The 15000-nt window shown below is 35.1% G+C and overlaps 1 protein-coding gene across 1 annotated transcript in view; it reads left to right on the plus strand.

Moving 5' to 3' along the window:
* The first annotated feature begins 14268 nt into the window (after positions 1-14268).
* LOC131029792 (uncharacterized) overlaps positions 14269-15000 on the plus strand; it is a 765-nt gene continuing 33 nt past the window's right edge. The window contains exon 1 of the mRNA XM_057960437.2: positions 14269-15000. This exon is cut by the window's right edge and continues 33 nt beyond it. Coding sequence (XP_057816420.1) covers positions 14269-15000 — 732 coding nt within the window.

Genomic DNA, 15000 nt, shown 5'->3' on the forward strand with positions numbered 1-15000 from the left:
GTGATTTCAGCTAGGAAGGCCATCTGTCGACAAGTAGCTTCAAGGAGAATTGGGGATTCCATGGCAAGTCACTAAGTGAAGAATGCAAATGTTTGATGGGAAAATGAGGTAATCCCAATGTTAAGTAGCAAGTCATCAAACCAAGGGATACAGGCGCTAGGCAAGTAGCTCATGCCTATTGAATACACACACGCGTGAAATGACAGTGTCCAATCAACTTCTGATCCAGAGTTCATCAACTTAATGTCGATCGTCTTTATCCATCAAGTAATTATATGCATATCCAGATAGGATCTAGTCATAACTAGATATCAATTAAAAGTACATGCATGTCCAATTGCCACGGGGCACAAACCAACACAGACCAATAATGACAGCAGAGTGCCACATCTCGGTGGCAAGAAGAAATCTTAACTGGTGAACAAATCAATCGGTCGATCAATCCACTGGAAGCCATGACCATTAGGTTAAGTAAAAAATATAGAGGCAAGCGGGGAGGCAATGCAACCGGTTTGTGCCACAACCGGTAATTCAATTAGAGAAACTTCTCAACTAGAAGGAGAAATGGAGAATGTAACTGACAAGTAACTCAACCGGAGAGCACCACCACCAATGGGATAGTTGGGAGTCCATACCAAATGGTAGAGGCAATACTACTAGTTAGCACCATCACCGGTAGGTTAATCAGAGAAACATAATAGCTAGAAGGAGAAGACAATCAGTTGAGACCACAACCGACAGACTCAACCAGAGAGCACCATTACTGGCAAGATAATTGAACCATATCAACCGGTGGAAGCTCATCTAGGATAACAAACCAGTCCAAACAACCCAATCAGAGTGCCAAGAGGGGGTCACCATCGACAATCGCCATTTTAGAGAGTTTGTCAGCCTCTCCATTGCCTTCCCTATAGATGTGGCTAATCCAAAATTCATCAAAGGTGGCTAGTAGCACCATAATCGGTTGAAGCCACTGGTTAAGGCCCCAACTAGAGGTGTTGTTATAGCGAACCGCATTAACCACATTAAGTGAGTCTCCCTCTAGATGAATTCTTTGCACCCCAAGCTCCATCCCTAGCTGCAGTCCTCTTAAAGCCGCTCTGAATTCAGCTTTGTTGTTAGTGGCAACTCCAATCTTTTCAAAGATTTCTTTTATACAGATACCATCGGAGTTACTCAGTATACACCCAATACCACTTTGACCCAGGTTTCCAGCAGAAGCACCATCAAAGTTTACCTTAAACCACCCAGGCTCTTACGATTCCCATTTAACACCTAATCTTGGATTGACCTGATCCATCGAGGATCCCTTACCAAAAAGTGGTGGAATGAGCAGATTTGGAAGTGTCAGCTTAATCTTCCAATCCCAGTTCATATATATATATTTCTTTAATGATTTGGATCAAGCAGCCTGAATCAGGATCTCAGTCAGATGGTTCTCAATTTTCCCACATAGAGTCGTTAAGCTCATCTCTTTACCCTGGAAAATTATGTGATTCCTTTCTTTCCAAATTTCCCAAATCAGAAGAGATGGTAAAATATAAAGTAAATCAAAAAATATAGCCTTTCCTACCGGTTTAGGCCATTGCAGAAACCACTCTTCTAACCCTGATGGAAAGGGACCAATGATTCTCAATTCTCCCATGAAATGCCACCAACAATGACTGGAGAACTTGCAGTGGAGAAGTAGGTGATCCACAGTCTCTTCTTTCTCTTGACATAAAATGCATCTACTAGGTCCATTAATGCCCATTGAATAGAGTCTTTCTTTAGTTAGAATCTTCTTTTGACAAGCCAACCAGGCAAATGAACCTACTTTGGGTAGGAGATGTCGATACCAAAAAAGATTAACAAGCCAATCTTTTTTGTCTATAGTCGCTTCTTTCAATTTGTAACCAAAATATACCTTGTATTTACCATCAGAGGAACTGCACCACCTGATAATGTCCTTTTCAGGGGAAGGGAAAATAACCCTTTTGCTGAGAATGTTGGCAAACAAGTCTTTCTGGTGCTGATCCAAGTCCAAGGGATCCAAGGAGTTCCATTTCCACTTAGCAATGTCATTTTCTTGGATAGGGTAACCATAATCACAGATATTGTGACCCCAGAGGCGACAAGTTTCTACCATAATAGGTTGCAGAGAAGGGTTGAGACATAAGGCAACTTCTCTAGCCCAAAAATCAATCCAAAAGGAGGCATCCCTTCCATTCCTGACATCCCAGGTAACCTGATCACTTATGATTTCCCTGCTTTCCACAATAAAGTTCTAGATGGCCAAACCTCTAGGGGGGCTGTTTATAGTAAGAATCCTTTTTGGCTCAAGGGAGTCCAAATATTTATGTTTTAGAATCCTTGCCCATTTTTGTTTACCACCACTACAAATTTCCCAAACCAATTTAGCACCCATAGCTAAATTCATAATCAAAATTTGTCAAATGCCAGCACCCCCTGCCTTTTTGGGTTGGAAAATGTTTTTCCAGGCTACTAGAGGAAATTTCCCTTTGTCATCCAAGTCATTCCAAAGGAAATTTATCATTATAGAGATCAATTCATCTTCAATTGTCATCGGTAATCTCAAACATGCCATGGAAAAAACTGATAGCGCAAAGAGGACAGATTTTATCATAGTGAGTTTCCCAGCAGAGGATAACCTCTTGCCTGTCCAATTTGCAAGCTTGGATTTGCACTTATCAATAAGATGCTTCCAATAGCAAGTTATATTACTGCCAATGAAGATGGGGGTTCCAAGAAATTTCCCAGGGAAGTTTGCAACTCTGAGATTAAGAATCCTTGATAAGACACCTTGCAAGTTAATCGGAGTATTGACAAAAAACACTTCAGATTTGTTCCAATTGATTTTATGTCTAGAAGCCATATAGTAATCATGCCTATTGCCACATTGACTTCAAGCCATCGATCATCTTGTTGAAGAGCTCTTATTGATTGACCTAAGGCTTTAGCCATTATGATAAACAAAAATGGTGACATTGGATCACCTTGTCGTATTCCTCTTGACGTCGAAATGAAGCCATGAGATGAGCCATTAACCAAAATGGAGAATTTAGGGGATGATAAACAACTCATGACCCATGTGATCCATTCCTTGCAAAAATCGATTTGTTTTAATACATCAATTAAGAAACCCCTGCCCACCATATCATAAGCTTTCAGAATATCTAGTTTTAAAATCATGCAGGAATCCTTGGTTTTCCTAGTCGTGTGAAGCATTTCATGGGCAATGATAATGCCTTCCACAATGGATCTTCCAGGGGCAAATCCACTTTGTTCATCCGATACGATGTGTTTAAGGAGGGGCTTCAATCTGTTGGCTATGATCTTTGTTACAATCTTATAGACCGTGTTGCATAAAGAAATGGGCCTAAAATCACTCATTTGTTGAGGGTTTTTCATTTTCGGGATTAAAGCCAAAAAGGTGTGATTAATAGCACCTAACATAGTCATTTTCTTTCTTGATTCTTCTACTGTTAGGTGTAGATCTCAAGTGATGATATACTAGAACTATTGGAAGAAAGCTGCAGGGAAGCCATCAGGGCCAGGAGTCTTATCAGGATTCAGCTGGAAGGTAATTTTCCTTACTTCATTAATTGAAATAGGATTAAAGAGAGCTACATTTTGACTATTAGATATTATGGATGGGATTGAGTTAAGAAGTCTGACTCTTGCTTCATGATCATTCTGGTGACCACCATTCATTAAAGATTCCAAGAATCTTACAGCTTCTTGCGCAATGTCCTCATAGTTCCTGACTATGTATCTATCTGGTCTCTTAATCTCCAATATTTTGTTTCTATTGTGAATGGCAATGGCCGATCTATGGAAGAATTTGGTATTTCTGTCACCTTCCTTAAGCCATAACTCCCTTGATTTTTGTCCCCAATGGATTTCATTTAGATCATATTTAAGGGATTTTTCTTTGTTAAATAAATCCTCATTCATTCCTGAAGTAATAACAAAATTGGTGATTTCTTCCAACTCAGCCTTAATTCTTAATTTCTCCATATGAATATTCTTGAAATGGCTCATATTCCATTCTTTGATCTTAACCTTAATATACTTGAGCTTCTTATTGAGTATGAATAATCTCGAATTATTCCCTAGAACCGGTTCATTCCACCAAATAGATATAAGATCATATCGCTCAAGCACTCTAAACCACATTTTTTCATACCGAAAAGGGGTACCTCCCTCTGATTGTCCCTTGGTGACCTCTAGACAGATCAGGTAGTGATTTGATCCAATAAGCGAGAGAATCGATGACTCTAATACAAGATTTTGTCCTAGCCAATCACCAGTAACAAGAAACCAGTCTAGCCGTTTTGCAATATTAGTAAAACCCGATCTCCTATTTGTCCATGTGAAAATTCCATTTTTAGGAACAATGTCTATTAGGTGATTCTTCTCAACAAATTCCAAAAAATCCTTTTGGGACATACCAGTCCTCTGAATGCCCCCACTTTTTTCATTGCCAGAAAGGATCGCATTGAAGTCCCCAGCAACCATGCAACTGCCTTCAGTAATACTACAAAGTCTGATGGCTAAAAGATCCCAGAGAGCACATTTATCACCAGCAGAAGATAGTCTGTAAATATTAAAAAGATCGAAGTTCTCATTTCGTCCAAGGATAGTTACCAGACAATGTTGCCAATACTTATCTTCCCCAACAAGAGAGATCCTAACATTCATGGGATTCCAGATGATTCCCAAGCCACTGGAGGCTCCATCTAATTGCCTAAACAGACCATTCCATTGTTTCCAAACTCTTATTTTTGTATCAATCTTAGCCTTATTCCATTTAGTCTCTTGTAGAAGCCAAATATCTCCTTTGGTGTCATCAATCTGGCGCTTAATCAAGCGCCATTTGTCAGGGGCATTGATGCCCCTGACATTCCAAGATAAGAGTTTCATTGCTCCTGGGAAAGGGTGTTTCCCTTCCCTAAATTAAGTTTGGTTTGACCACTAGCTGCACCAGCAATTGCTAGCATTATTTTTTTAGACTTGCACCCCCGCATTCCTTTTGGCTTGAAGTTTGGTTTGTCAATGGTTGAATCCAACTTCCCAAAACCTTTTGTGGATTCTTCCTGTTGAGGATTCAAATTTACAAGTAATTTCAAGCACCCTACTATTGAAAATGGTGGTCACTTAAGGAAAATGGTGGTCACTTCAGGGAAATGACACATAATGGATGATTAATGATTTGAACACCTCGAGTAAAGGAGGATATGAATAAATTAATTCCAATGGACCCCATGAAAGACTAGTGTTTTTGATCTGTAGAAAATATGATATGAACATAGAATTAAAATAAATGAAACATGAAAATATAAGAAATACCCATTTCATAAAATCAAGTTTCCAAGCTCCGATAAAAATATTAGATCTGTACAATGTGTTTTTGGCTGTAGACCATACAAAAGACCGTAAGAAGGCTAAAAAGCCTGTTATTTCGACTTGCATGAAATAAGACGTCGACCTGGAATGAAAATGTATGCAAATGTCAAATATGATGAAGACCCATTTTAGAAGTGGATGTTTCCTACCATCACAAAAAAATTTCAGATTCGTATCTAAAGTTTAAGGCTGCCAACCAAACAAAAACCTGAAGGATAGCTTAAAGCAAGGTTATTGACTAACTAGTTTGCATATTAATTTCAAAGGGTTTTGTTAATTTCAATGTAAAATGCTGACTTTTCACCCCAAAAGGGGTATGGTGCCCATTCAACCACTATATAAGTGGTTAAAAAATGTAGATATGAGGGGGAGAAAGAAGAGGAAATAGAAGAGAAATATAATATAAACTCTGGATAATATTGTATTATTTTTAAACCATCAATTCAATCAGTTGTTTTCCTTTGCATATGTGATGTGGATTATCTCATTTTCTGTAGGCAGTTATTTGTGATATTATCTAAAGGAGACAAGGTTATTTGTATTCTTACAGTGAAGTATATGTTCCTATGTTGTAAATTTGGATTAAAAAGATCTACTCGTGGATTGTAATTGTTCCTTGTAGTTCTTCCTTAAATGGTCCCTTAAGGTTAGGGTTAAATTCTGTAGTAACCCACTCCACTCAACCCAAAAAATCTGTCTATTTTTTTTTTTTTGAAATCACTTATTGTTAATTGTGTTTGATTCAATAACATACTCAGGTACATCTATCCAAACGAGATAGGCCTCCATCCAACCGGGATGGGCATCTAACCATACGAGTTAGGTATCTATCCATACGAGACTAGGCATCTAACCATATGGGTTAGGCATCTATCCATAGGGGACAAGAGGTTTCATCTATCCAATCTGGGATAGGCATCTACCCAAACAGGGTAGGCATCTATTCAAAAGAATAGGATGTGCTCTGGCCAGAGACTTTAGACTCATCGGGACCATCTGGGTCCTGAGCCACTCTCTAAAGACTACACTCCCCTACTAGGAATGCACCGAGGTCATCGTCTTTAGGAGTATAAGAAAATAATTAAACAAGCTTGAGTTTCACCTCAGAATTCGACCTAAAGCCTCGAGAAGTCAAGCGAATCCATATGGGATTCCTTCTGAGTATGCATTAAATTAATCTTAATCTTCCAATTATCATTATCTGCACCATTTGATTAAAAGACCAAGGAGCTTCAAGAACCAACTACTCACCCATAACCAAATCCTAATCCCCATCCCCGAACGCCTGAGTACAAGGGACAACTTCGTCCCTAGACTGCCTACATACCCATTTCAGCACAGGATCAAGGCGTAAAGTATGTAGTTTTGGTTTTTAACTATGGTTTAATGTAAATTGTTTGGTGGGTACGCAACCCTTTCTAGGGTCAATGTCCCAGACAGTTTCTCTGCGGTTTCTACCCATGATGGTAGCTCTATAGCAAAAGGCTCAAGCTGGCCTTCTGCTTGTGGCCTAAAACAACTAAGTCCTATTTCCTATCATATGCATCACCCTTGACCCATTATCATCCACCAAAAATTCATCAAGATAAATAGATTCCAAAAATGTCACACACAACCAACCCTAATGGGGTTTTCCAAGGTTTAACTAAGCGGATGTAAATTTATTTAAGGTTTATCTTTTTAGATTATCAATCCAAAGGGGATTACCCACCCCGTGGATTTTTAACTTCCAAATGACCCTTATTTCTCCCTGGCATTTTATAGGGACGATGCCACAGACGTCATTGTTGCAGCTTTATTAGGCGTTAAGTGCAGTAGTTCAACACGACAACATTACCCGTAAGCGTGACCCAGAGGCACCATAGATACCGAACGCTGGTAGTTTTTTTTTGTTTCAACTCCTCTTATTTAGTTGCCTAACTAGGAATTTAACTTTTAATTCATGAATCTTAAATGAAGCAATATACCGATACAAAAAAAGAAACTATTATATACAACGAATTATGCTTGAAATTAAAAACTAAGGTACAAATTTTTACGTAATCGAAAAGAACATAAACAAATCAACTACTTGTGAAGAGTATTTTCTTTGTAGAAAAAAAACTATGATAATAAATGAAACTTGAACGAAAAGCATGAAAGTTACTAATTGCTTGGAAATTATGATAATTGTAAAGATAACTTATGAAAAATGCTTTGAATTACTTGCTAGATATAATTGTTTGGGAACAAAGCCATTACACTTTGTGCACAAATCTTAACGCTTGAAAGACACTAAATTGCTTGAAAGAAAATTAAATGATTAAATAGAAGGATTTTGGAAATGAGTTTGACACCTACTTGTTTGAAGGGAAGAACTATAAGCCCGACTAATTCTTCTTTTTGAAGTAACATAATTTTTTTAATCTTTAATTATCTTCTACAAATAATAACCTTACTTTGAATTTGAAACATAATACTTGAAAGATACTAATTTTCTTGAAACTCAATTTGCTTGATAAGGATGAGGATCCAATAATCTAGGACAATTTATTCTAACTTTATTTTGTCTTTAAAAAGAATATGATTACTTGATTTGAGGTTCACAAGATAAGTCAAGTCTTATGTTAAAACAATTTCAGATTTGGTAAAAGTATTTGGTTTTCAATTAAAGTTTACCTTGAATCCTAATTAATATTATGTTCTTACAAAATAGAATGTATCATTAAACTTAATGTTAATAAATTCATCTATAATAGTTGCTTTGCAATATTTATATAATCTCACCCTTTACTAGTCTTATATGCCTTTGACTATTCATAGATTGATTATCCTCAGATGCCTTGCATACTCTATATGAGGAAATCCTTAACTAACATTAATTCATATTTCTTGAAATACACAAAGGGGTAATTCTAAATCCAAGCACAAATTACTTGAGAGGTAAATTCTTTTAACTTTTTAATACATACACTAATTTGAAGTATAAAAAAAAATCTGTTTAATGTCTATTAAATAACTTAAATATTTGATATGAATGAGGGGATCTATTTACTACCAGGATTAATTTAAAGTTGACTAGTGATAATTGATGAAATAGATCTAATACTATGGAATAAGTGTAAGGAGACAATGCTTGAGAATTAACTAAGATTCTAATCTTATGAAAGAAACACTTGCTTGAGAGTGAAAACATCAAGAAACTTCTAGGGGATTATTATTTCTTAAGGGAGTAAGACTATTAAATCAATCCTTTGAAATCAAACAAGTATTCAACTACATGCCTAGCCAACATAATTTCATATTACTCGAAAAGTGTAAATTGTTTATGAGGGGACACATAATTACATGGTAGACAAATCCTCTTCTATAAATTGAACTAAGTGAAGGAACCCAAATGTTTGAGATACTGAGTGTCACAAAGTAATTCCTCTTGGAGACGAACCACTACTAAGTTTTTCTTTTTTTGTTCTCTTGCTAACTTGAGCAAAAGTGTTACCCATTTTAAATAAGGAATAAGTTTTCCAATGCAGTCATCATTTCCATCATTGAAGCAGGAGGCTAAGATTCCCAATATAAGTTCAATTTGGATTGGAATATTAGCTTAATGTTCTACTTGTTGAAAGGAATAATTACGATCTTAATACTCTAAAAATATTCCCGTTTATATTTATTGGTCAATGAGGGTAAGTAACTTAACCTATAATAAAGATAAGATTAAGAAATTAATTAGTACTTGCTTAAGAATTAACCTTAATTTCCTTATTAAAATAATAACCCCCAAGGTACCAATTACACTCTAATAACTTGAAGGATAGAGAATATGAATTAATTATTTGGATTGCTTAAAAAATAAAGGTTATTTCAACTATTTGATTTGTCTTAATTACAAATTAAAATAGAAAAAGATAATTAATATCCTAATAAAATTTAATTATATCTATTTAACACATAAATAAATAAATCAATTAATTAATAAATTTTAATTATTAATTTTAATATTTAATACATTAACATTAAGAAGATTTTAAATAAACTTTAAACAAAATTTAAATTTAATTGATCGTATAAAAATACACAGAGATAAATAAAGATGGATATATTTCCAAAATATACAGAGGAAGAGCTTCGGCCCTAGCTCGCCTAGTCGTGGATCGCAACTTAAGGCATGGGTATGCTCCCCATGGTCTTGAGTTCGAGTCCCTGGCTGTGTTAACTCTATATGTGTTGCTACCTTGTGAGCGGGTCATACACACTGGGGGATTAGTCTCGCTTCGGCGGGGACACCTCCAGATTCCACGATAGTGAATATTAAAATATACAGAGATGAATATATTTCCAAAATACAGAAAGATGATTTATTTCCAAAATACACAGAGATGAATTCATTTTCCAGAATATATTTCCAAAACAAATAGAGATGAATTTATTTACAAAATACACAGACGTGAATTTATTTTCCAAATTATATTTCTAAAATACATAGAGATGATTTTATTTTCCAAAATATATTTCCACTCTTAAAAATCTGATATTTTGAAAAAAAAAGAAAACAACAAGGAGGAGGATTTCTAAAATCAAAATGACAATATTTATATTTTGAAAGAAAAAAATATACAAGATGAATATATTATAGAGATGAGTTTATTTCCAAAATACACAGAAATGAATTTATAAAATATATTTCCACTCTTAAAAACCTGATTTTTTGGAAAAAAAAAAAGAAAACAGTGAGGAGGATTTCTAAAATAAAAATAAAAAGAAAATCAAATGACAATATTTATATTTTGAAAGAAAAAAAATATAGAGAGAGATGAATATATTTCCAGATTACACAGAGATGAGTTTATTACTTAAATACAAAAAAATGAATTTATTTTACAAAATATATTTCCACTCTTAAAAATATGATTTTTTGAAAAAAAAAAGAAAACAGTGAGGAGGATTTCTAAAATAAAAATTAAATCAAATCAAATGACGATATTTATATTTTGAAAGGAAAAATATAAAGAGATGGATATATTTCCAGATTATGCAAAGATGAGTTTATTTCCAAAATACACAAGAATGAATTTATTTTACAAAATATATTTTCACTCTTAAAAATCTGATTTTTTGAAAAAAGAAAACAGCAAGGAGGAGGATTTCTAAAAATAAAAATAAAAATAAATCAAATAACAATATTTATACTTTGAAAGGAATCTATTAACAATTTTATTTCCTACATGCAATCAAAAAAACTGAATAGAATTAAAGAAAAAGATTTCTTTGGATGGAAAATAAAATTTATTATGTGAATTGGATTTAATCTACCAAGCAAATCTGAAAGAGACAAAACCAGATTTCTTTTGAAAATATAAAATTTCATATATGCAAAAATCTAAGAAAGATGAGGAGGAGATTTCTTTTGAAAGAAAAACCAAGCAAGAGAATTAGCAAGAGGGAAACCTAGATTCGAAAGAAGGATCTTGATGCCGAATCCTCACGTATTCCAACTAACCTTATTTAATCCATGCCTTGCAGCCTGGTGGAGATCTTCCACAACCTTCCTAAAATCCTGCAATATCTCTACGAATTTCTCCTACCACCAATATGATATTAAAACAAAAAAAAATCCAAGATTTTTCTATCACAAGAATAAAAAACATATTCCCCCTCTTCTTTTTTCAAAATTTTAGCATACATTATATAGAAAAGGTGCACCATTTCCACTATCGAAAGCATTAATTGAAATTAGAGATTCTTTTTTCCAAAATTGTCTTCATGCAAAATTGATTGATAGGATAGTGGGGGTTACATGCATATTAAATTTGAATTTGAAATTCTTTCATGCAAGATTTATTCCTTACAACTTGTCATAGTGGCGGTTGCATTTGACCATGCATTTAAAATCTAAATTCAAAATTTGCTTCTAGAATCTTCTCATTTTCTCCTACGATATGTGCTTGATTAATATGTTGAATAAATAGATTTATGTCCTTATGAGTGAGTCACCACTTATTAATTCTTCTTTTAAAATAAATTCCGCCCTTATTCAATTTCCATCAAGAAATATAAACTTCCAAATAGGTTTACGACATCGAGAGTGTATCACCACTATTTAATTATTATTTGTATTTAAAATAGCTTCACCCCCATTCTATTTATCATTTACTAACATTAATCGTGAAATTCAAAACAATAATAATAAGCAGTAATGATAACAATAACAACAACAACAACAACAACAACAACAACAACAACAACAATAATAATAGTAATAAAAACATATGTAAAAGTAAGTCTAAAAAAAAAAACTGGAATGAACAAAGAGATGGCTTTGCGAATTCTCGATAGAACGAATCTTTGAAATAGAGACAACAAAGAGTGTGATAGTGGGGTTCCGTCGACTTCTGGAAGGGCTCCCCCTCTGCAAGATCAACCATGGCAAGTGGTTCGAAGTAGGAGAATCATTAACATGGAAAAGAGAAAGGCTAAGGGCACACTGCACATAGCCCATATTTGGGCAGTCCCCATTACCGCACAAATCCCCTCCTTCGCTACCAAAGCAAACAGGGTTCCATTAGGTTCAAAGGCAGAATATGATTGGTCTCAACTTGGACCTCAAAGATACCAGGCAGAGGGTTCAATAAAACCGTCCAAAATCGGAGAACCCGCACCTCATAGCAATATCAAAAGCACTCATGTAATGCAAAAAACATGGAAGGAGCCGAAAATCTCTATTAGAAAATAGATATCCACAAATCCCAAAAACCCTAGGCCAGAGCCCATCAAAATCTCGGCTCCAAATGCCGCTACGGAGTTAAGAAATTACTGTACTAAGCACAGACTATTTGCAAAATGGGAAGGTAGTGGGCAATCCTCATCAAAAATAGCCAACTGGTGGAGAGAAACGTTCTGCAACGAGGTAAGTATAATATCTTTAACCAACAAATTCATCTTTATTGAATGCTTTAAGGAATCGTTAAAATCTAGATTGCTAGAGGGAGAACTGGTGTTTTACAAAGGAATGAATTTTAAATTTCTAGATTGGAAACCTAAATTTGATTCGAATAGACATGAATTTAACATAGAATCTAAATGGATAATCATTCATAGCCTCCCTGTAGAGCTAATGCATGTCAAGTTTCTTATTGACATTGGCAACAATTTAGGTAAATTTGTCGCCCTAGAGAAAAACTAGTCGGACAATTCCGACATTAAAATACTAATAGATGTAGAGAGAAGCACTAATAATTTAAGAAATATATCCATCAATGCGATGGATGGGAATTATAATTTAATTCTTGAATGGTTTAATGGTGAGATTGCGGAGGAGATATACAGTTTAAACCCTAATGTTAGAAAAACACAGGATAGAAAAACAAGGAAACTAAGGAAACCAGCTAACAAGGTTAACATCTTATTCAACAATGACATTGGCGGTTTTATCATTACTGAATCATAGATTGGGGATAAACAGGGGCAACCGTCTAATACCCAGATTAGAAATAATCCAATCAAATATGCCAACAATAACGAGGTTCCTGCAACGCCTGATGAGGGCAAAATTCAAAAAGAATTGGGAGATGTCATTGACAACCTAATGGGAAAATTCACAGAAGAAATAATAGATGAAATGATTCAGGAAGCCAAGATAGCAGAAAATAACATCCCCTCAGAAGATTATGATCACATCTCAGACATTCCTTAGGAAATGAATAATATGAATGAAGAAGAAGAAGTGGTTCCTGAAACTCAGAACATGGATAACCCTTCTCCTGTGGTCATTGGGATGAATAAAGAAGAAGAAAGAAACTTCATAATCAAAGAATTAATTAACATGCAGGAGGAGGAAAGGAACTTGGAATCAAATGTTAATCTCGAGGACACACCCAACGTGGGTATAATGTTGATAGAAGGAAACAAAGAGAACCCTGACTATGGTGAACCCGGTAACAATAAGAGAGGTCGAAAGTCTTTTTTAGACAAAATGAAATTGGATGGGCAGGCGGAGGGGCAGACCAAAATAACAACCCTATTTGGTCCAGGAAAGAGCCCGCTAGCCCCCAGACTGGAATAAAAATATTGACATAGAATGTAAGGGGCCTAGGCGCCCCTAGTAAGCAACGCTTGATTAAGCGTAGCTTAAAAAGATTTGATATGGATATAGTCATGTTACAAGAAACTAAATTAAACAAGGAAGATATGTCCAAATTCTGTAGGAACCTCTACCAATGGCAGATGGAGGCAACATAATCCACTGGGGCATCAAGAGGACTGGCATTATTGTGGAAGAAAAACACAATAATATTTATAGGATATGTCAAGATGCAACACTGGATGGCGGGCAAAATAAAAGCACTTGATAGAGATACATAATTTATCATCATAAATGTCTATGGCCCAATAACTACAGAGAAGAAAAAGTCAGTATGGCTAGAAATTGATCATTTTTTAACAAATCAGAAGGCACCACACTACATTATAGGTGGAGACTTCAACACCATTCTCCACCAATCAGAGAAACGTGGAGGATCAAAAATCATGAGGCAACCTCAAAAAGATTTTATGGAATGGATAAATAATAACTATTTTTTAGAAATAAAAACTGACAGGGGTTCACACACATGGAATAACAGGAGATCGGGTTTCTCCAACATCTCCGAAATACTGGACATGTTCTTCTTTAAAGGGGATCTAACTTCCTTCCAAACCGAGATGAAAGCCTCTGTGCTGCCATGGTCAGGATCTGATCACTTTCCAGTGATGCTAGAGCTAAAGGGAGAACTGAAAACCTCTGGGAGACCATTCAAGTTCAAATTCATGTGGTTTAAGCATGAGGATTTTTTCCCTAACATACAAAAATGGTAGACAGAAAGTAATTTTCAAGGTTCCAAAATGTTCCGTTTAACTTTGAAATTAAAAGAAATTAAACATAAATTACTAGATTGGAACAAGGAAAGATTTAAGAACATCTTTAAGGAAAAATTAAGAATCGAAAAAGAACTGGAGAATGTAAATATAGAAGTAATTCGACATGGGATGGATCAGGTCTTATACGAAACAGAGAAAAGGCTCCTGGGTGAATATGAAGACATTCTAGCCAACGAAGAAATTTTCTGGAAACAAAAATCCAGAGAAGTATGGTTGAGTGATGGAGATAAAAATACTAAGTTCTTTCATAATAGTGTCAAGCTAAGGAGAGCTAAGAATAGAATCTTGCAAATTACTAATGAGGAAAACCAAATTATCATAGATCAAAAGATGATTGTGGAGGATGCAATCCAATACTTTAGAAACATGTTGAATAATTGGGAATACTCGGATCTCTCACATAATCGGGATTTGATTAAAAATATTCCTAAACTACTATCAGAAGAGGACAATAAGATGTTAAATGCCAAAATCACTAAGGAAGAAGTAAAACAGGCTCTATCACAATTTTCAGGGGACAAGGCCCCTAGACTAGATGGATACCCTGCTGGCTTCTACCAGAAATGCTGGCATATTATAGGTGATGAAGTATCGGATGCCTTAGAAGCTGCTAGAAATGCAGGCAATTTTCCGAAGGAGATAAATAGTACATTCTTAGCACTTCTACCTAAAAAAGAAAACCATTCAAGAAGAATT

Source organism: Cryptomeria japonica, chromosome 9 (assembly GCF_030272615.1).
Source record: "Cryptomeria japonica chromosome 9, Sugi_1.0, whole genome shotgun sequence".
In the NCBI taxonomy this organism is placed as follows: domain Eukaryota; kingdom Viridiplantae; phylum Streptophyta; class Pinopsida; order Cupressales; family Cupressaceae; genus Cryptomeria; species Cryptomeria japonica.